The sequence below is a fragment of the Hylobates moloch genome, unplaced genomic scaffold (assembly GCF_009828535.3).
Source record: "Hylobates moloch isolate HMO894 unplaced genomic scaffold, HMol_V3 SCAFFOLD_3, whole genome shotgun sequence".
NCBI classification, from domain to species: Eukaryota; Metazoa; Chordata; class Mammalia; order Primates; family Hylobatidae; genus Hylobates; species Hylobates moloch.
Genome location: NW_026652278.1, coordinates 141,351,011 through 141,375,396, shown reverse-complemented (window position 1 = coordinate 141,375,396; position 24,386 = coordinate 141,351,011). Strand labels below are relative to the sequence as shown.

At 34.7% G+C, this 24,386-nt stretch overlaps 1 protein-coding gene and 1 pseudogene across 4 annotated transcripts in view; both read left to right on the top strand.

Moving 5' to 3' along the window:
- LRBA (LPS responsive beige-like anchor protein) overlaps window positions 1-24,386 on the top strand; it is a 793,918-nt gene that overhangs the window by 747,972 nt on the left and 21,560 nt on the right. For all 4 annotated transcript variants that reach the window (XM_032148169.2, XM_032148179.2, XM_032148174.2 and 1 more), the window contains 2 exons: window positions 1,568-1,723; window positions 9,100-9,267. In XM_032148169.2, the coding sequence (XP_032004060.1) occupies window positions 1,568-1,723; window positions 9,100-9,267 (324 nt within the window). The remainder of the gene's footprint in view (window positions 1-1,567; window positions 1,724-9,099; window positions 9,268-24,386) is intronic.
- LOC116466250 (U2 spliceosomal RNA) lies at window positions 12,372-12,501 on the top strand (annotated as a pseudogene).

Here is a 24,386-nt window from a genome sequence, read left to right as displayed (position 1 = left end):
ACCACATAACTTGTTTTAATTGCTAGGTTTCTTGGAATTAAAAAAAAAATTGTATCACACAACTTCATTGCAATGGGATACTTGATTGCAGTTGGTGGACACTGTCTCTCTGTAATAACACAATGATATCCATGAAAGCTTTTATTATCTGCCAGCAACTTCCCTTTGTTAGAAGGAGAGGGAAAAAATGATTCCCATCTAGGATTCTGCCCTTTTCACTACTGCTGTCGCTTTCTAGCCCATTAATCCTCCAAAAGCATATGAAGCCTCCATTATCAAACAGTTATCCAATAATCTTAAATGGTTGTGTCCACAGACATTAGCAGAATTTCTGCAGTGTTGCACATGTATGTGTACATGTGTGCCGTGTTGTGTGTGCCATGAGGGCAACAGATCCATCAGTCCTCTGTGTCCCCAGTGGTTCCCAGCACAGCACTGGAGAGTATTTTGAATACTTTTTTTTCTTCTGTTTTACTTTCTGAGCTTTCTATTAAACTACCCACATTAACATAGTTATTACATACAATGAATAGAATATAAATATTTTTCTATGTTTGATTTTTCAAAAAATTGAAAATTATGGTGAAAAGCTTAATAATCAGATGCAGAAGTTTGTTCTGATTTCTGGTATAATCTAATTTCTTTAGCAGCATAAGAATCCTTATTTGTACTGGAGAGATGATGGTGAAATAACCCTTAGATCACTAGAAACAAAGCTTTCTATTTGGTTGGCCTCAATGCCAAAAAAGTCATCTCAGTGAAGATTCCATTTCTGATAATGGCACAGTCGATGGTATATTTCTGGACGATTATTACTCTTCCCATGTGCTCGGTGTTGCTCTATGTCTGACCTTTTTCTTTGTGACAAACCCCATCTCAGGTGCTCCGTAGCACTTTGAAACACACTGCCAAGGCTGTCTTGTTTTATTGCTTAAATAAGGAGTAAGAAAGTGGCAGTCTGCTGTGCTTTGACTTTTTCAATTACAGGAATCTTTAATAAACAGTCATTCTACCCTTTCCTTACATGCAAGTGCAGTTGTAAACGGGAAATGGGAGTTCCCATCCAGTCAAATTAAAGACCCGTTAAAGCCAAAGTAGTACAAGATGCTACAATATTTCAAATATATGACATTTAAATCCTAATATCTCTTCCTTGTGACAAAATGTTAAAGGTAATAGATTGTCACAACATGAACCATTCTCATGACAATAAATGTAATGAGATTGTCAGAAACACAAACCTAACTGTGATGCAATCTGGAGATTGTAATCTAGTTTGGTTTTGCCCAAGAGCTAGAAAGCATGTTCTGTGAATTGTGTTCTATTTTTAAGTTGTAGTGTGTTATTCTTTCTTTCCTATAAGCAAAATTTTTAACTGAGATATTGAATTTAGCTACCTACATTTTTCCAGCAATTGGATATGTTTTCCTACTTGGTTTTTCAATTATTATACTTAAAATTAAAGATCAAGTACTCTTATCTGGGAATGTGTCTCCTCTTCTCCCTCACTATAGGATTTCTTTGCCCATGTGGGTTTAATAGTTGTTTTTCCTCCCTATTCTTACAGCCAGCAATACAGGAATGCACAGGAGGCAAATCACAGACCTTTTAGACCAAAGTATTCAAGTGCATTCCCAGTGCTTTGTCATCACTTCAGACAACCGCTATATTCTCGTCTGTGGCTTCTGGGATAAGAGTTTCAGAGTCTATTCTACAGACACAGGTAATTTTCATTTTCTTTATCAGTGAATTAAAGTTTACTATAAGTAGTATTGAGAGGCTTAGGATGCATTCTCCTCTGCTTCCTTCCAAAAATTACAAAATCCTAAAATTTACAAAATAAGAAGAGGGCATTGTTTTCCCTCTTCAAATAATAATCTACTGTATATAGTCCACTATTAAATTTGCTTCAGCATGTTTGTAAGAGACAATTTTTTATAGGTTTGTGACCCAAGCTCATGCTTACAGAATAAATGATTCATTTTGAAGGCAAATCCTGGTATGTAAATACCATGCATGAGTATATGCATAATCTTATGGCAAGTGCACATACACAGAAGTGTATTTTCTCACTTTTGTATTATTTAAAGGATTTTCTTTTTCTTACTTGAAAGACTCATTAAGTCTAACTCTTGGCAGTAGATATCTTGCCTCCACCCAATTCTGCATAGAATCTTGCTGAAATCTACACCATCATGAAGAAAAGTAGCTGACTGTTGGTTTTATGTGTGACAGGAGCTCTTGTTAAAATATAAAAATTGTAAGTCTATATATTCATTTACATGCATCTCCCTAAGGGACAAACCAAGCTGAGGCTCAGTATTACTGTAGGAGATCCGGCTGAGTAAATGTTTATAAATTTTTGCATGTAAGAAATTGAGAAATGTTGAGAAATTTAATGGTGTGCCTTAAAATATTTTAGAAATTGTTACAGGGTGAAATAAAGTTATAGTAAATATATAGTTTGATATTTAAAATAATTAAAATGAAATCTTAATTCTTTAGAGCTAATTGATCTACAGTCATGTGTTGCTTAACAACAGGCATACATTCTGATAAATGCATTGTTAGGGGATTTTATCGTCGTGCAGCATTGTCGAGTATACTTACACAAACTAGATGGGATATCCCAGTATATACCTAGGCTATGTGGGGTCACCTATTGCTCCTAGGCTACAAGTCTGTACACCATACTAGTATACGGAATACTGTAGGCAATTGTAACACAATGGTAAGTATCTGTGTGTCTAAACACATCTAAAAATAGAAAAGGTACAGTAAAAGTATGGTAGAAGAGATAAAAACCATTCCATTGTCTTCTGCAAGTAAAAAATAATAATAATAAAAGATAAAAACTGGCACACCTGTATAGGGCACTTCCCATGAATGGAGCTTGCAGGACTGGAAGTTGTGCTGGGTGAGTCAGTGAGTGAGCAGTGAGTGAATGTGAAGGCCTAGGACATGACTGTACACTACTGTAGACTTTATAAAACTCTGTACACTTCGACTACACTAAATTTGTTTTTAAAATTTTTTCTTTAGTAGTAATTGGCTTACTGAAACTTTTTTACTTTATAAACTTTTTAATGATTTTAAGCTTTTCAACTCTTGTAATAACACATAGCTTAAAACACAAACACATTGTACAACTGTACAAAAATATTTTCTATATATCCTTATTGTATAGCTTTTTTTCTATTTTAAAAAATTTTTAGAAAACGAAGACAAAAACATATAAATTAGGCTAAGCCTCCACAGAGTCAGGATCATCAATATCACTGTCTTCCACCTCCACATTCTTGTCCAACTAGAAGGTCTTCAGGGGCAAGAACACGCATGGAGCTTTCATCTCCTGTGATAACACTGCCTTTTGGAATACCTCCTGAAGGGTTTGCCTGTGTCTATTTTAGAATCAACTTTTTCTTTTTATAGGTAGAAAGACTACACTTTACTTATTATCCCATACTTTTTATTCTTAAAGTGTACATAAACCAGTAACAGAGTTATTTATTATCAAGTATTATGCACTGTACATAATTGTATGTGTTGTATCTTTATACATCTGTCAGTGCAGTAAGTCCGTTTAAACCAGCATCACCACAAACGTGAGTGATGCGTTGCACTACAACGTTACCACAGCTATGATGTCAATAGGTGACAGGAATTTTTCAGCTTCATTATAATATCATGGGACCACCATCATATATGTGGTCCATCGTTGACCAAAAAGTTGTTATAAAGCTCATGACTGTATATTATGAAAGTAGACATTTCAACTGGAACAAAGGCCTACATATATCTTTATTTAATGTTGTAGGAATTGAAAAATATTTTAAATTAAAATTTCTAGTTATTTGAATGCTTTATGGTAAATCATCTTTCAGTCTTGTTAATAATCTTTATAAAATGTTTGAGTCCATACTCTTGCCTTAATATAGTTTATAGAACAATTAATTTTTGGTTATTCAAGGAGTTTGTTCTTGAACATCTTTTTAGTCTTTATTGTTATATGGAATTGATGACATGGTTTTCTTATAGTTTGCATCTTTATTCTGTAGGTGTAGGAAAGAAAACATCACCGTTCAAGCCTTTTTGATTATTTGGGCTTTTACTAGCTGTTTAAGTCTATGGGGTGGATTACTATTGAACCTAAACACTCCTCTTTGAGTCTTGGACATGTCTTTTTTTTTCTGCTTATTTTAAAGTAGACAGTTGGAGACAGTATAAGAGACAGTTGGAGTACAGTGGCACAGTTATGGTTCACCGCAACCTCAAACTCCTGGGCTCAGGTGATCTCCTCCTGTGTCGGCCTGCCAAGTAGCTGGGACCACAGGCACATGCCACTACACCCAGCTATTTCTTTTTGTTTGTTTGTTTGTTTGTTTTTAATTTTTATAGAGACAGGGTTCTCACTCTGTTGTCTTTGTCCAGGGTGGTCTTAAACTCCTGGAGATTTTCTCAAATATTCTTTTGGACTTCATATTGTTTTTCCATATATTTTTTAAGTGATTAAAACATTTTTAAACATGAAGATGAATTTTACACTGTAATATAGAACTAATAGAACCGTAAACCACTCAGTGCAAACCATAGAGTAATTCACCACCACCACAATCAGGGTGCAGAGCACCCCCAAATACCCTGTGCCACCTACTAGAAGTCAGCTTTTTACCCCATCCTCAACCTCGTGGCAACAACTAATCTATTCCTCATCTTTAGTTTTGCCACTTTCAGAATGTCATATAAATGGAATCACAAACCATGTCAATCTTTGGTTTTGAGATTTGAGTGTTTTTAGTTTGTTGACATTCTATATTTTTTTAAAGACACTCAATATTTGTAAAGTAAAGCTAACTTCACTTTCATATAATACTAATAATTAAAATCTTATATTCACACAATTTTATAGAATTTATAAAATTCTCTCACATACTAGATATTGTTTCAGTCTCACAATAATCCTATGAAGTAGACAGGTGTCTTATCCCCATTTTTCAGATAATAAAACTGAGGTTTAGAGAGATTATGTAACTCGTTGAAATGTATGTAGCTAATAGTGACAGAAGTAGGCCCTGGACCTAGCTCTTTTAATTTTAAATGTAGCACACTTTGTGATCATAGCATGTTGTCTCATCCAGGTGTTACCAGTCTGTCACTGATTTTTTTGGGAAAATGCTGTAATTTGTAACACTAAGTTCCTAGTATGTCCGCCATGTTACATTAGACTTAATAAACCTGATGTCATTCTTTTCCCTCTTTCAAAATACCTTCTAATGTTCTGTCTTTAAAAATGTGTGTGTTTGTGTGTATAAAACGTACAAATAAGGAATAGCCTTAAACTTCATTTCAGTGGGACTGACTTAGCTTGTGAAACAAAAATATTTATACTTACCAGAAAAGTTGTAGAAAAAAAATCTCAGATGATAGTCCTGGTGTCTTTCTTAATATCTTGTATAAAAACTCTGATGCTAGTTTTATTTAAAATAATTTCAGTTAGGGTAAATACATGTCTGTGATTTTACAACAATAGGAATATTAAATATTTTTTCTTAAGTTTAGCACAGAATCAAGGGAAAATCGTATGATCAGTAATATATAATGGCAAAGCTAACAAAAGTGTTAAATTCAATTATATTTTAGCACACAAGCCAAAAAAAAAAAAAATCCTTCTCTTATTAGATTGGGGGGGAGGGAGGAGAAACATGGATTGTAACAGGAAATTCTTTAAACATAAATCATGTTTTCGGGCCACAACCAGAACAGCAGAGGCAACAATAAAACCTTCTCCTGGCAGTCAGAATTATTTTCAGGCCACATTTTAGATTCAGTGGTGCAGAGTCCTGAGCTTGAATTTTTTTATTTGTAGCACAGCTGTCAAATAAAACATTAACTAGAAAATTTGTTCTGTCAAAAAAGGGATATTCTAGTGCTTGTGGTAATATTTGATATTAGTGTGTGGAGAGGTGGACTGGTATTAAAGGAAACAAAAAATAAAGGTTGAGGAACACTTATAAGATTATCAGAAAATAATTTACCAAAAAGAGCAGCAGGTATTTATATGCTGTGATTTATTTAGGAGGAGTGAACCTCAACCTTATAGCAATAACAAATATTGCTGAGGAAGGCTGCCAGAACAGGAAAAAGTAAACTTAAAAAAATAATGTTTTCCAGAGTTGAGCCCAAAGTATAAATTGTAAAGAATAAAGTTAATTTGTGTTAACATATAAGACCCTTTAGATGTAACTGCTTAAATGTCACTCTCTCATTTAGATTTTCCCTGACACCCAGTGTAAATTTGTTCTATCTTGTTATTGTCATTAATCCAACCTTGTTCTTTCCTTTTATAATACTTATCCCTATTCATAATTATATACCAGTCTGGGTTTGCTTAATGATTGTCTGCACCACAAGACTGTAAAGGCTATGAGGGCAGGGACCATGTCTATTTGTTCACCACTGTATACAGGTAAGAAGGCCTAATGCTTGGCACTTAATAGGTGCTAAGTATTTGTTGAATGAAAACTAATTGTGATAACTTTTTGGAAAACAATCAAAACACTAAAAATTTTAAAAAGGAACCACTGTGACTGAATGTATGTTTCCTTACACTGACATTGGAGAAACAGAGCAGTGACTTCAACTCATGAGAATTACCATGTGACTCTTGTAAAACTCTGCCCCTATATTGAATCCATCCCACCTTTACAGCTAAATTTTTTCCCTTTGTCCTCACATGAGTTGGAAATTAAGTTACCAAGTGAATAGCTGTTCTTTGCAAGCCTCCTGCTGCACTAAGAACACCTGGGTTTCCTCTATGTCGTCTACCTCAAGTACCTGGTTAGTTATTTCACTCATCCTCACTCCTACAATCCACTGAGTGTTGGGTTTCAAATCTGAAATAAGCCTGCCCGTACATAATCTATTTAAATCACACCTATATTTTATGTGCTCTCAGCATTTAGGCATAGGCTAAAGCAGAAGTCATATATATACTCTATGATCACATCACTATATGATGTATTCAGTTTCTTTCAGTAGTTAAAATACAAGGGTTTAACCTTTGATTTTCTAGTTATTAATAAGACTGCTTTCAGCTACCTAACTTTTGTCTTATCCTATGTAAGGCCTGCGTGTACTCTGATCCCCACCAATTTACCACTGAACCTCCACATTCTGTTTGTCATGTAAATTGGAAATGAAGTAAAAATTATTATATATTTCACATTTAATTCGCTCAATTTTTTTTTTAATTCTTGAAGGTCTTGGATTCTTCTTTATTCTTTATTGATAGAAGTTTATTTTTTAATGAAATGTTTTGGTGTCAACTTAAAAGGCTGAAGAAATTCAAAAGTGAACATCTTGAACATTTAGCAGTTAGACACTTGAAGTCTGCTCTCCCTTAATCACAGGAGAAAAAAAGTACTGTATTAGTTTTGCAACTTGAGATTGAAATGAATCTGATTTTAAATTTATTAGAAGTAGGCTATATGCAAGACTGCCACTCATGAGTGAAAACATGTATTTGACTTTTCCATCTGATTTAGATATTTCAGAATTTTATTTCTAAATTTCAGCCTTCATAATAAGCCTTAGATTTATTAAAATCAAGAATTTTAAAAATTTAATGTAAATATTTATTATCTTGAAAAGTTAAATACACTTGATATGCCAGTACTTGGGACCTTAACCTTTTAAGAAGTTTACAGTGTATTACGGGTTAAACACATAAACTATTTAGGCATATTAATTTAATTTTCAGCTTAGTTTTTTCTTGAACATCGGAATTATATTTTGTAATTGAAATATAAAAACTTATTTAAAAAAAAAGAAAGCCATGCTGAATATTAAGGGTAGACATTGTATGGCATTCATCTGTAGACTCTGTAGACATTTCAAAAGAAATATGTTAGCTAGAAATTCTAAAGATGGAATGGGGGTCTGTCACAGATATTTAATTCTTCAGACAAGTTTGTGTGAATTACTACCACCGTATCTGGTTAAACAAAGATTCTTAAAGGGTGAGGGCTCCTGGGCATGGTGGCTCACACCTGTAATCCCAGCACTTTGGGAGGCCCGGGCAGGCGGATTACAAGGTCAGGAGTTTGAGACCATCCTGGCTAACACAGTGAAACCCTCTACTAAAAATACAAAAAATTAGCCGGGCGTGGTGGTGGCGGGTGCCTGTAGTCCCAGCTACCCAGGAGGCTGAGCAGGAGAATGGCGTGAACCCGGGAAGCAGAGCTTGCAGTGAGCCGAGATCGCACCACTGCACTCCAGCTTGGGCGACAGAACGAGACTCCACCTCAAAAAAATAAATAAAAATAACAAAAAAGGGTGAGGGCTTTACTTTTTTTCTGACACCTTTACATGAACAACTGTTCTGTGTTTGAAGCCCTAGATATATAGTAAGTTTACTGGGTTCCTCTCCATTGTCCCCAGTCATTACCATCTTGATTTCACCCTCAAGGAATTTGCATCAGAAAATTAAGACAAAGAATCACCTGGCTCAAATTGCAATCACAAGATATTAGTTCTTTCATCATAATTTCCATATAATCCTGATTTGAAAAGGTAGAAGCTCTCCAAAGTGACTTACATTGTCTTTGTATAGATCACTTAAAACAAGAAATATGGTAAATCTTCAGTAATTCAGAAACAGGTTTTTATTAGTGACATCTAACTTATGAGTACTTTTACAGAAAAGCAACTAAGTTTTATTTTGAATCATATAGAGTAACTCAAGAAAGTGTTAAAATGGTTCCAAAAGGGTTCTCCTCGGCCTGCTTTAATCAGTAAACATGATTCATTTGTAATTTATAGAAGCCATTTGTAATGATACAGTGCCATGGTCCTCAAGTATTATTTGTTGAAATAGTTTTAACACATGCCTTTCAAAAATATTAACACTTTTCCATTGATTTTTTTGTTGTTCTTGTTAGCATGCAAAGAAAACTGTTAGGTTGGACCATGTCAAATTATTATAAAATCTGAATTATGACCATCAGAGTTCATATAGCTTCATTGTTTTACAAGTTATCTGTTCACTAGAATTTTTATTTTTTTAATAGCAATTTTAAAGAAAATTGTTTTGCATTACAGGAAAATTGATCCAAGTGGTGTTTGGCCATTGGGATGTCATCACTTGCCTTGCTCGTTCTGAGTCATATATTGGGGGAAATTGCTACATTCTCTCAGGGTCACGTGATGCAACTCTCTTGCTGTGGTATTGGAATGGAAAATGCAGTGGGATTGGAGATAACCCAGGCAGTAAGTATGACTCATTTTTTAAGTAAACTTTTACAAGGATGTAGAGAATAACATTTTGCAGTAAAGTTACCTTTTTATTATGGTAAAAGTGAAACAGGATTATCAAGTATTTTTAATTTATTATAATTTAAGAATGATCCAGATAGCCTCATTATCAACATTTTGTTACCACTGATAATTAAAATCTAAGCATGAAATCTTATGTTTTATACTATAGGCTATTCTTATGATCCAAAAGTTCTGGTTCCTCATTGGAAATAGCTGTCACCAAATAGTTTTTTATTCATGAAGATACAGCATAAAAGAGCAATCACATATTACCTTGTTTATTGAATTCATATTTTAAAAGAGCAAAATAAAAATTATAATTTCATAGAAACAAACTAGTCTTTATAAAATTATGCTTTCATTTACGTATTAAAAAGATAAAACGGGTCATAAAAGGCCAATATGGAATACTCAAATTGGCTCTTGGTTTTTCAGATGGGAAATGAAAATGTTCACCAACAGCCTTAAACATCTTTATGAAACTATGCTGAAGGCAGTAAAACAAAAAATGTGTAACCATTTAAAATTGTAATTCACAGAAGGCAAAAAAGGAAGCAGCTACCATTAAAACCAATCGCACACAGCTGCAGAAAAGAAATGGCTTTAGAAAAACACATTAAGAAGTAGGAAAAAACAATTAAAGGGACCACCTGAAAAATGAGAATTTAATTAAAATGATTATGACAACACTGTAGAATTCCTGCAAGAATAGCTTTAGATTTTTACTTCAGAAGGTAGAGCATTTTAACTGCGCTTCAATATTTACAGTTTCTTAATTTAAGGCAAGTTGCAATGTATTTGGTTAAGGAAGGATCACATTCTTCCTGATGACTTTACCTGCATACTCGGTCCTTGCTCTGTCATTCCACCCCAGATTGTGAAATGGTCTAAATATGTTTAAGTACATCATATTTTGGGTTGACTTCTCAAAGCTGTCCTTAAATGTATAATATTTGTATGAAAATGAACTTTTTTTCAAAACATTTAGTCAAATGCTAGTATAATGTTAAAAGAAGTGTATGTGAAGTATTTTTCAAAGCTGTTTCTTATTATGTACATTGTAGACTTTGATGTGATAGGTAAACACAGTTTTTATTCAATGAACATCTGATAGATATTTCCTGTTTTAATCAAAAAAGGGATAATTTCCTATGCAAATATGATATGAAAAATAATTTTAAGGCTGTGCTGCTATTGATAATATAGACTTTGTGATCAAATGGTAGTGTGTGTATATGTCAGGGAGTAGGTGTACATGTATTTCACATTTATACAGACATCTCTATGTAATTACAATAGAAATTATAAAGATGCAAATTTCAGGGATTTTGTTTTTCATATTCTTTTGAAAAGTACCATGTTCTTTTCATCATGAACACAATATTCTGGTCCTTCTTCCTGTCTGTCCTCTTAGAATAAGTGACTACTTTCAATTTCTTTTTTCTTGTTTCTGTAAATCCAGTTACCAAGATTCACTCAATTATCTCAGGCAAACCTATATTTAAAATTGATAATAAATCTACCATTTTGCTATTTATCTCAAAATATTTAAGAACTTTTTCGTGCCTTAAAAATGTAAGATATTTCATGCACATGTAGAAATCTAAACACACATAGATATTTGGGTTCTTGGTTTCTTGTTTTATTTTACTTAATCATGTTCTCTATGTTACACACCATCATTACCAATGTGTATTCTAAAAAGCAGCTAAAGACTTACTAGTTACACTTGTATGTAATTGCTATTGCATTTAAGAAATTTAAGTATACCTTAAAGTTAGGAATTTTCAGCTTTTCGTGAAGGAACAAAGTATGATATATATCATGATATATGTATACATTTAAATTTATTTTCATATGTTTAAATACTTTGTAACTCAACCTAGAGATTGTTTTTACATGCACGGCCTTTAAAAAATGAATTAAGTAGGACTGAACAAATCCTGGGGTTTGTAGTAAAAAAAAATCTAAGTTCCAAGCTTTGCTGTGGTCCTTCTGTCTTGTCTGTAAAATGAAAGCAACAACAGAACTGAGTTAAGGTGTTATCAGAAGCACAGGATGATTAGAGCAAATAAATCACCACAAAACACCATCTTGTTGGCATTAGAGTAAATATTATAATGTTATATTTTTCATCACGTACTTCATCTGTACCCTCTCATTGTCTGCAGTATGGTGGACATTACCTCCTAGTAATGCTAGCAATGAAAAGAAAAACAATAAAAGAATAATATAACAGCACATCTAATAAAAATTTTAGAAAATTGTATGTTGACTGAATTAAATTACCTTTCTCAAAGTAAACCTTATCCTTTCAAGCCCCTGTATAATGTCTGATGCCCCGATTTAATTTTGCTTCAGCTTTGAAAGATGAATCCAGGAGAAAGACAAATAGGCACTTTTTCTTATAATGAGAATTTGCACATATTAGAATAGAAAAATGGAAAATGCAATCTACGCTTTTCAAAAGAAAATGACAAACAAAAACAAATACATTGTTACCGTGTGTAAACTGTTTCAAACATTCATGCAAGCTGGTTCGGATGTTATAAGCCTCTGGCTCATTGATGGTTCCACGATGCAGCTGCTGAAGTCAGAGCTTTTCAGATGAAGGGTTTTAGGTTATGCGTATTCCTATATTGTACCTCTTAGATACAATGTAAATGAGCTTTAAGAAGTGGTGAAGCGTGTATATACATATAATTGCAATATGTTCTATAAATGCACATTAATACCTCAACTTTAAATTTTTTATTGTAGGCTTTTTCTTTCTTGAGGGGAAAATAGATAAAAGAAAACCAGGTTATTGCTTTTTCTGCATTTTATAGGTCTATTTCAGGGTTTTTTTATTTAAAAAAACATGAGAATAGGTAGTCATTTTACTTTCTAGGGTCATAAGCCTACATACACTGTTTTTTCCAAATCTAATATTGATGTTATATGTAAAGTTGATAGCTGTATGACAATGTTTTAAAAATATCATATTACCTAATATTAATACACATACTGCTTTGGCAAACTCAGGCTAATTCAAACTAGATAAAACCTGTAAATACATCGCTTCTCAGCCTTTTGGCTAAGATCAAGTGTAAAACCTATAAATACTGTAATTTGGAGCTTTAAAAAGTGTAAATGTTTTATGAAACTTGCCTAGACTACATAGCAAAAGGCTTATTTTCCTGTATACCAGATAGTTTTTCATCTTTGACTCTATTGTTTTGTAATAGTTATCTCCTGTGGAATGCAATTTTCTCAATGAGAAGAAAAATGAATATAGGATTCCATTTAATTAGGGATTTAAAAAATGAAATTAACCAAGAATATTTCACTGAAAGATGTTTTGTACATGAGAGCATGGCATCTATCTCTCCTTGTCCTAGTACTCTTGTGTTTTAGGACTGAGCCTTGTCACCAAAGTGCTTTTCCTGAGATAGTTATTTCGCCTTCAGAATAATGCTCTCCAGACTGTACATTTTCAAATTTTGAGAAAATGTTCCCCAGTGCATTCCATTGATAAATAAATACTTTAAACTTTGACATGTTCTTATTTAGATAAGCAAGATGAATATATACAAAACAGTTATTATTTATTCACTATTTTATATTCATAAACTTGGATTTAAAAAATTAAATGTTTATTAGGTATTTTTAGATATCTGAATAATATCTTTTAAAGCCACATTCGATCAGCTTCAGAAGCAAATGGTTGCTAACTGTGAGGGTGTTGCATAGATTTGTGTGTGTAGTATTTCAGTAATACATTTTCCATTCTCACATTCTGGTTTTGATTTGATTGAAAGGTGGCATTTTTTTTCTTTTCCTCATTGCAATCAGACATGCTAATCTATGTCAGCTTTCTCCTTTATGGGATTGGCGTCTACTGAAAAAAAACCTAACTTTTCTTCATAACAACAAGATTCTGTTCTTTAAAAATATTTCAGCACCGTTAATTAGAAAGAAGGTTTTATTAACCATAAGGCTAGCACTAACAGACCACAGGGCTGTTTTTTAAAGTACTGTATGCCATAGCTGCCCTGCTTTTTCTCTGTCTAAAACTTCATTTTGTTATACGCTCATCAATCACTTAAGTCATTACCGTAAATCCTACTGTTGTTAATTTTACTAGTATCACCCTAATGAGACATTCCTGCTATAATTAAAAATGAATTCTAACTTTAAGGCATTCTAAATTTTTTTAATGAATTTAGAATGATCTTGCCATGTGACTATAAATACTACTGATACACATAGACTACTCATCAAGTCTGTAAGAAAAGTAGTATCATAACATGTCCAGGTGTGAATTATTTACTGGCTGCCTCTGTGCACATGTGCTTATGTGTATGCATATTTTTGTACACATATTTAGGAATTATGTCCTTTTTATTGTGAAACCTAGTATGTTTTACTGAAGCTACTGATAAATTCTTCTTTGTCTTGCCGAAATATAGGTGGATGTAATATAAACAATATTACTCTCTGTAAGTAGGTGTCCTAGAGCACCATCTGCTGGAAGCATTTGGGGACTTAATGTTGGGAAACATGAAAATTGGTACTTGGTTAAGACAGGTGTACTTTGTTTTTAATTGCCTGTGATATATTATTTAAGGGTCACAAATGTCAAGGTATGTACATTTGTGTTGAACCATATGAGTTCTTAAAAAGAAATCACTCTACTCCTCCTTTTACCCCACCCTAACCTGGATTTGCAACTGTACGATAAATATTTTGTGTAAGGAAAAAGTAAGCACAGTATTTGCCTAATGAAACAAAGCACCACAGTTTGTGATGAAATAAACTTGTTAGCTTCTTGATCACAGCTCTTCAATAAGTTACAGTTGAGGAAGTTATTTGGATGGTATTTTAAATTTAGGTTCCTTATGTTCACTAGATTCTGAATAAGAAAGTAATGCTTGAAACAAGAAACCATTTTATACCTGGATATGACTCTTGATCTGATCCTTTGTCAGGAACAAGAGTTCTTGTGTGTGTCTCATCAAGACCTTCCCTTCTGGGCCTGCATTTGGAATGTACTGTCACACTGCAACTACCCTGTATTTTTATTTTTTCCTTGAAGCATTTATCAAGAAGGGTTTTCAGATGGTATGTTGGCAGTGTTCAAGTTCAGGTGACATTAAAAGTATGTCTATGAAATTCTCCAGAAGGTCCAGGATGTTTAGTGCTCCATGATGTAATGCAGGCCCTCAAGTTCCAGCAAAACAACTCTGTATTTACTGCTTGTAACTAATAGTAGATGTGGTAAAAAGGAATTATATTCATATGGCAAATGAATACAACCTTAATGTGCACCATATGCAGAGTGGCGGGGTGATATGCCAATATATCACATTTATTTACCTTGTTTGGTTGCAGAAAAAAATGACTGTACCATTCAGCCCATAGGTTATAGCCATATAAATATGAGAACAGAAGAATTGATGATTTATACCCTCAGATTGAAACTGAGTATCTTCATATGTAGACCTTTTTAATAGTGCCATGCCAAAGAAAGTTGTCTTGACATTTTATGCTCATACGGGAAATTTAATTTCAAACAATAGTTGGCATTAGTCTAAGAAAGTAAAAATTCCTTCTAGTCAACTAAAGGTAGGATTCTTCTGCTTTTAAAATATTGCAGAACTCTGTGCGGTGGGGTGGGGCAGTGGGTCCATAAAATTATTGGTAGAACTACCAAGGATACACTTAATTAAGGCTTCCTGGAACAACATAGTAGACTGACTTTACTACCTTCCAAAAACGGTCATTTCGTAAGAGAAATTCTATGACAGCTTTGTGCCTATGTAACTCACATTTTACTCTAGATGTTACTGATAATTTATGAAAAGATAACCATTTTTATATGAAATTCAATATTTAAATCTCTAATTTTTTTTTACAAAGCAACAGTTAAACCCTGTTTTTTTCTAGTTACCTCAATTTTTATGTGCTATGCTCATTTATGTGTCTTTACAGAGCAGAAGTTTATAAGTGTTAACAAATTTTTAAAAATTGATTTTCTTGGTCTTTTAACAGGGCCATTATCTATCATTACATTTCATTTATCTGCTAATTTTTTAACAGTAATTTTTTTCACTTTCAAGTGAGAAAATGAATGTGTTTGATAAGACTTCAGATTTTGGATTTGAAGTGTTTTTATATAGGACAAAAATTCTCTGAATTGTTTGTGCCTTTTGTGGCTTAAGGCTACATGACTGTTGAGCTTTTTAAGCTTTCATTCTTGTAGCTTGTAACTTTGCACAACTGAGAGATTGCCTTATTTCCTTGGGGTGAGTGGGGTCAGGAGTGTTTAATAGCTAAAGATATGAAACTCCTCTATGGTTTTCAAAGTCCCTTACTTATGTATTTTTAACAAAAGAACATTAAAAATGTTAAGGAGGATGTATTATAAAGAATTTTAAATAATTTGGGTATTTAGGATAAATAGATAAAACCTATTTTCAATTTTAATTTATATTCATAAAAATCAGACTTAATGTTGCATTTCAACAAATCTGAATAAGATTTCACTTCAGCAAATTTTCTACCTGTTTTCTTTTTGGGGGGTAGAATTTTACCATGTTTATGTTACCAGACACTCATATGCAGCTACAGGAGCCATAGCTTACCTAGAACCAAAGACCAAGCCCCTCCATGGGAAAACAACAAATGAAGTCTCAAGCAAGTAGGAAAAAAGAAGCACATTAGTTAAGTATAGTAATGATATGTCCATGTAATGAAGTCCTGTACAGGCATTAACAAAGATACTATAAATTCGTAATATTGACATGGAGGGATACACTCTTTGTATTGCTAAGTGTAAAAGATCACCAAGCTACATATATAACATAAGTACCTATGCCTATATGTGTATACACTTGTATTCTATGTACATTTATGCATAGAAAAAGTATGAAATGATCACAAGACATGTATTAGCAACATTTATTTATAGGTAGTGGAATTTGGAAGCAATTTTTCATTTTCTTCATCATACTTTACTAAAGTATCTGAATGTTTTATAATGAGCATGTACTACCTTGATAATCAGAGACAATAAAGATACTTTAGGCCAGGCACAGTGGCTCATGCCTGTAATCCTAGCATTTTGGGAGGCCAAGACAAGGGTATTGTTTGAGCCCAGGAGTTCAAAACCAGCATGGGCAACATAGATGCTGTCTCTACAAGAAGTAAAAAAATTAGCTGGTGTCATGCCTGTAGTCCCAGTTACTCAGGAGGCTGAAGTGGGAGGACCACCTTAGCCCAGGGAGGTCAAGGCTGCAGTGATCTGTGGTTGCACCATTGCACTCCAGCCTGGGCAACAGAGTGAGACCCTGTCTAAAAAAAAAAAAAAAAAAGAAAAGCTATTTTAATTTGGGGAATGCACCTAATTACTATACAGTACCTTCACTCCCCACTGTTAGCCTCTAGGCTGCCAAATATTAGTAGTTGTATCAGAATTTATATGAATTATCAAGGAGAGAACAATCTCTAATTAGCTTTTATGCAGCATAGGATCAGATACTATACTTTCAATGAAAGGAGTGTTTATAACAGAGTCAAAAAAGGGATCATTCTGTTGCTACTTAACTACTACTATTTTTTTTTTTTAAGAGACAGAGTCTCTCTCTGTCACCAGGCTGGAGTGCAGTGGTGGGATCTTGGCTCACTGCAACCTCCACCTCCCAGGTTCAAGCAATTCTCCTGCCTCAGCTCCCGAGTAGCTGGGACTACATGTGGGCGCCAGCGCACCCAGATAATTTTTTTGTATTTTAGTAGAGACAGGGTTTCACCATGTTGGCCATGATGGTCTCAATCTCCTGACCTCGTGATCCGCCCGCCTCGGCCTCCCGAAGTGCTGGGATTACAGGCGTGAGTCACCGTGCCTGGCCTGCTGCTACTACTACTTACAGATGATACTAATGGGTGCTCACTTCATGCCAGGCACCATCCTGAGCGCTTTACATATTAACTCATTAATCTTCACAGTAGCCCTGTGTGGTATCTACTGTTAGTATCCTTGACTTGTAGATGAGGCATGGAGAAATTGTAAATATGCCTTTACTTTCTGCCCTGGGCCTTGACACTTTTAGGATCTCCTTACTAGAATTATGGAAACTTGCCCAAGGGAGCTCACATAGCTAGCAAGTGCTGGAGCCTAGATTTAAACTCAGGCAGTCTAGGTCAGAGTTATCTAAACTATACATTTAATTAGAATATCAGCTATAGCGAATTTGATGCAATCCTATCACTAAAGCATTCTTAGTATTTGCGAGAGACACAAAAGGACAACTGTATTATACTGAGTTCTTATGACAGTTCATGTCATGGTAGGATTTTGTATTTTTCAAATATACATTTAAGAGGTATACTTTTAAGTACACAATTGTAGGTACACACTCATATATACCCATTTTCTAATGTACAGTTGACTTTTGAACAACACAGGAGTCAGGGGTGCCAACCCCCCACACAGTCAGAAACATGCATATAACTTTTGACTCCCCAGAAACTTAACTACTGATAGCTTACTTTTGACTTGGAAGCCTTACTGATAACATAAAGTTGGTTAACACATATTTTGTATGTTATATGTATCATATACTGTGTTCTTATAATAAAGTAAGCTAGAGAAAAGAAAATGTTATTAAGAAAATCGTAAGGAGAAAATATATTTACTATGCATTAAGTGGAAGTAGATCATCATAAAGATCTTCATCCTGGTTGTCTTCACACTCAGTAGATTGAGGAAGCAGAGGGCTGGTCTTGCTGTCTCAAATGGCAGAGACAGAAGAAAATCCACATATGAGTAGACCCATACAGTTCAAACCTATGTTGTTCAAGGGGCAACCATAGTCTTAGAGGGTGATTCCCGTGTTACAAACATTTATATGTATCATAGAGAGAGGAGGAGAAATGTTATATACCAAGGACTTACGGTTGTTCTTTGTACCAACATTATCTTGTCTTGCATTAATACTTCCAATATTATTTACAAAAAGATGCTGCTAAAATTTCCTGTCTGATGGTTGTTGTACTCTAAATGCAGCTATGGCTTGTCATCTATAGTCTATATGTCTAATCAAATTGTGATTTCTCACCAAAGAGACCATGGTGAATAGGGGAAGGGAAAAGATTTGGTGAAGATGAAATGTATAGAACAAATTTCAAGTCGTTTTTGTAAGCATAATTAAAATGCAGTATAATTTCCATTGTAAAACTAGGAAGTTAATGGAAAAGGTTTAAGAAACATTTAATAGCTAACCTCATTTCTGCTTTAGCAAAGTCATTTCCTTTTTTGATTTACCATTATGGTGAGCCACATGAGAAAGCTTAGTATTCAGTTTTCACATGAATGTTTTGTAGTAATCAATTGTAACTAAATAGTACAAAAGGCACATGTAAAATAGAGGTATCCATCTTTAGGAAATGACTGGCATATATTGTATAATATATTTTTGTTTTTTACCTATAATATATATGCCTCATAAGTTCATTATGTATTTGGGCTTTTTAAACAAATATATTTTATTTCTTAATTTTTTTCTATTGAAATTATTACTTTTTTTATAAAGCCAGGTTTTATATTTTGATTTTCCTCTATAAAAGTTCAGATGATACATTTTTACTAATTAAGAAAATTATATTGGTGGTCTTTAAGCATGTTAATTATTGTTAAATATTGATTTTGCATACAAAATTAGTTGTTACAAGTGGTATGGACTTCAATACTATTATGTTGACCTTTACAAGCATAGATATTTATAATTTGCAGGTTTATAGTACAGTTGACAAAACCAGATCCAATGATCCTTTAAAATCAAGTTATTTTTAAATAAAAGGCCATGTTTTACTCCTTTCCTTATTTCCACAGTACCTCACACATATAAAGAATACAAACTCAATAAATATTAGTAAGTGAATGAAGGAGTGAAGGAATGAATGGGTGAACAAATGGGATATGTGATTTTCTGGCCCAGCCAGGAGTCATCTAAACTAAGTATTAATTGGAAGAAATAATTTTAGTTTCACAAAACCAAGAATAGGAAAATGTTTAATCCCGCTTCATTTCATAATAGATGGTATTGAGAAAATGGAATGAAGAGGATTCACTGTGCTAATAACAACATATTTAACCTACAAGTGAAAACTTTATAACGCATTTCAAAGTGATCTAATTTTCATAAGAGTAAGGAGATGACGCCAAAACACCAATAACTTTATTCACTTTTTAAAAAGTAACTACAAGTTTGCCAGAAATACATGTCAGATCTATTTGTACCTGGAGATTGTCACCTGTTTTCCTTAATGGATATAGACCTTATGAAATATTCTTCTCACTAGATATTTATGAGAAAGATACTAGAGAAATTCCTCTTTTCTTTCAGGTGTAGTTTTAAGTGGTTTGGAGTCTGTTTGATAAATATACTTAATGTTGCGAGGGCACCAAAGAAGCACAACTAATGAAAACATTTGCTATTCTGCCTAGTGGTGTTAAAATATTTCACCTAATGTTTTAAAACATAAGTCCAATATAAATGCTAAGTGGTTATTATAGAGATCTTGTGTTGCTTAAATGCAAGTTAGGTTGTTATAATTGTCTCTGTAAGTTGGTATTGATATCTAGTATTATGTACTGAGAGAAGTGCCTCTGTAAAACCTGATGTGCCCTGGTATTTGCAGCAGAATTTGGGCTGTCTTTAATCTCATTTGACTTGTTCATCTTCCTTTAAGTCCATCCATAAAGATGCACTGGGTGTCCCTTTCAGCCTTTGGTTAGGATTTGCATCAGTAGTCATAAACCTGCTCTCTGGACAAAGACACCCTTTCCTTTGAAGTAATTGCTCAAGCTTTTCAAAGCAGTCCTAGAAGTCTGTCCTCTTTCTCTTTTTATTTTTCTTTAAGAAGAGTTTGAAGTGTAGTCCCTTAAACAAGCAGCAAGATAAATATTTCTCTCAGCATTATTGAAGGCCATGACAATTTTTCAAGCAGTAAGACTTTAAAAGGTTCTTAAGGGAATCTGTTCTGCTTTATGGTCTAGCCTTTGGTAGATCCTACTATCTCAGAAAGCAAAGGTAAAGACTTTTTGTATCCCTTAACTATTGCAAATTTTTATCAAAAGAATTAACTTGATATTTTTCAGAAGACTTTTTTTTTCTTGCTCTTCATGTGGTTTAGAGACTTCAATGAGAGACTATTGATAGTTTTGGCATCTTTGAAAAGTAATATATGGCTAGAATCATCTTGTTTGAGCTGATTATTTCTCCCTGGGTATTAACTATGTGGGCTGACAAGTAGTTGGGAGGGGCAGATTTCTGAGAACACTGCAGTGAGAATGAGTTATATGGTTCCAAGATTTTGTTTCTAGGCTTTCCAAACAGAAATGTACACAGATATGGAGGGATTTTGCCTTTCCTTTCTGTGGGATGTTGTCACTTGGGCTCTGCTGTGATCCAGGATGATGTATACAGTGTAACTACAGAGACATAAAAAGATCGATTCTGTGAGCCACATGTAAAGCCTCTTCTCTGCCTCCGATTATCCCCGCTACCCTCAGTAATTTCATTGCAAGTGGTTCCCAAAATGTCCATTGAACTTAAACAGTTTTGACCTGTTAGATTTAAATCCCATATCATATATCTGCTATATTGAAGTGTAACTATTTCAAGCTCTTTGTTATAAAACTTATAAAAATCAAGTAGTAGGTATTTATTTTGAATGTACTTTTTGATGAGGAGAAAATGTAAAGAATGCTCAATCTGTACAGCAGATAATAAATGGAATACAGTCTTTAAAGAAGATTGGAAACAGCTTTTCTTAGAGGAAATGACATATCTCTCCTTATATTGATGTATGTGGGTTTACAGAGGCCAGTAATGTACATTTCCTATAGGTGAGGAAAGTTAAGTAGCACTGTCTTTTTACTGGAAATCCAGTGACTGTTTGTGAAACTGGTTACCTGAGAACCTAATGATCATAAGTCTACACTTACGCTTTTAATTTCTTTTTCTTTTTCTCTCTCTCTCTCTTTTGTGTTTCCTGAACTGTCTATCCTGCTTCTGGGATTAGCAAACATTTTGCCAAACTTTGAAACCAAAGTCCTAGCATTGAATAGTTCCTTATTTAGAGATCAGGCCCTAGGAAAAGAAGAAATCCTTTTTCAGTTTTGAAATTACTCTGCATGTGTGTGTGTTCTGATCTGTGGAGTGAAAAATGATTTAATAAAGTTTGGATTATTGGAAACTAGTATTTTGTAAGCAAAGCATAATGATAACAATCTTATGAGTTGACAAAAAAAAAAATGCTTATATCTTAACCCACCTTCTGGAGTTAATCACGAGGCTTCCTAAACTCTTAACTTTATAGTCATAGAAAACTCTCAGTATTTCAACTCTTTTACATTAAAGAAAGAAAGAAAATTGACAGCAATCCTCTCCCTTCCACCATGCTCCCAAGAAAACAAAAAGTTAGCATTGATGTGCCTAAGTGACATCATCCTCTGGGACGACCATTATCTATCTGTCCTTTGTTTATTTTGTCTTATACTTAGAATGCCTTCATTTGCCATCAGCTTTCCTTCAAACCTTCACTTTCCACTGAGGAATTCCAAGACAATTCAAGTTAAAACACAAATGTCACCATCCATGAAATGGTAACTTATGAAAACAGACAAAAAAAAGAACAATCACACCAAAAATATATTCCTTAGATCTTAATGATTTTAATTGCTGGTAAAAAAAAAAGTTGCCAATGGATCTAATTAGACAGTAATTTCAGAAACAACGTTGTATGGTATTTTTGTGGAATGTACAGCCTTCTGGGGAAAAGGAAAACCAAGAATCAGGGCTAAAGTATTGATAACTTCTTATTTTATTATTTTTTTGAGACGGAGTCTCGGTCTGTTGCCCAGGCTAGAGTGCAGTGGCATGATCTCGGCTCACTGCAACCTCCACCTCCCGGGTTCAAGCGATTCTCCTACCTATTAGAGGCGCACACCACCACACCAAACTAATTTTTTGTATTTTTAGTAGAGGCAGGGTTTCACCATGTTAGCCAGGCTGGTCTCGAACTCCTATCCTCAGGTGATCTGCCCGCCTTGGCCTCCCAAAGTGCTGGGATTACAGGCGTGAGCCACTGCACCCGGCCAATAACTTTTTAAAACAGTATACTTATTCCTAAAATTTGTGGATCCTAGCTGGGCGCGGTGGCTCATGCCTGTATTCCCAGCACTTTGGGAGGCCGAGGCAGGCGGATCATGAGGTCAGGAGATCGAGACCACGGTGAAACCCCATCTCTACTAAAAATACAAAAAATCAGCTGGGCACAGTGGCGGGCGCCTGTAGTCCCAGTTACTCAGGAGGCTGAGGCAGCAGAATGGCGTGAACCGGTAAGGCGGAGCTAGCAGTGAGCCAAGATCGCGCCACTGCACTCCAGCCTGGGCAACAGAGTGAGACTCTGTCTCAGAGAAAAAAAAAAAAAAAAATGTGGATCCTAACGGAAGCTTAAGTAGTTCAGATTGGCTTAAATTATTTATTTCTTTAAAATTTTCTCAAATTTCTGGACTTTGTAAGAAACAAAATTGCTCTTGTGACAAATTCTTTGTGGCTTGGGAAATGTCAAGTAAACTTTCTAATTAAGGTAAGTTTGCCTCCCAAGGAAGTGTTAAAACTTGGAATCAAATGAAATGAAGCCCCTTGTTCTGCCTATCCCCTTACCTCTTTGTATGTTATTTTCGGTCTCCCTTTATCACTAAGCCTGTAGGCTAGGTCCAGCAGCTGGCTGCACATTAGCACTGCCAGTGTGGTGCAAAGTTCTGTGTGACATCCCTTCAACTTAAGTCTCACTCAGAATTACCTACAGTCACCAAAGCCTTGAAGGACACTGTAGGGACATGGCCGTGCATTATGTACTCTGGTACATGCATTGGAACTGTTCTGTGAAAGGCTAGACTGGAAGTGACTGCTGGCTCCAAGTGAAGTGGGGCTACAAGCACAGAGACCAGACGTCTCTTCAGGGTAGAAGCCTCTCACCTTTTCTTGGTCATGGACCTCTGTCCATTCAGTAAAACTTATTTTCCTCCCCTGCTACCTAGAAAAACAGGTATGTAGATACATTTTGCATAAAATTTCAAATAACCCAGTGACCTACTAGAAGAACCCTTGCTTTGGAAGCCGGGTTAGTTTTCTGACGGCAGCATTTGCCTTTCCAAGTACAGTAGGTTTCCCGTGGGTTTCCCCTGAGCTGCTGGACTTCCTTCCTCTGAGTGGGTGACTGCTCCAAGGATAGTCAGGTGTCTGGAGTTAAGATACAAGCAATTCTCTTCCAGAGAGTTCCACAGCTGGTGGTAGCCACCTACTCTGTGGGCACATTTGTCTCTTCTGGATTACACAGTGTTAGTTATCAAGCATACTATAACACCAATCCAAATCAAGAAATCAAGAATGCTAATAGAATCCTGCTCTCCACTTGGAAAGACTTTTTGTGTCTTTACCTTTAGAGACTATAAAAGTAGAGGATCCGTTTAGTCTTCAAATCCTATTCTTCAGGCTAGACATGGAATCCAGTTTATCTTTGTGGCTTGGCATGAACCAATCCACAAATCAAGCCCATTACCATTTTACTTAATCATGGTGGGTTCCTTATTAACCAACCAACCAACCAACCAACCAACCAACTGTACGTTTTCTTTTTAGTTTGGGACAGACATACAGGATGACTTGTTCTTTCTAGTTGTGAAAGTATTCAGCAATATCTGCCAGTTTTGGGATACTCCTCCTCTGTCCCCCCTTCTCTACCCACTGCCCCTCATTTTCAATCACTATCTGTAGACTTATCTGTAAGGGTTTGGTTTTTTTAGGTGTTTCTTATGTTGGGTTTTTTCTTTTTTGGTTCTTTGAATGAACCACAGAGAAATATATCCATGAAATTTATATATCAGAAAAATACATAAGCTTAGTAGAGAGAATACATATTTAAGAGAGGGGCTGCAGAATTCCTGTGGAGATAGCAGAAGTCTAGTTCAGACTGTCTTCATTATGATGGGTTTCAGTGGCCCACAAAGGATGAGGAGGGAG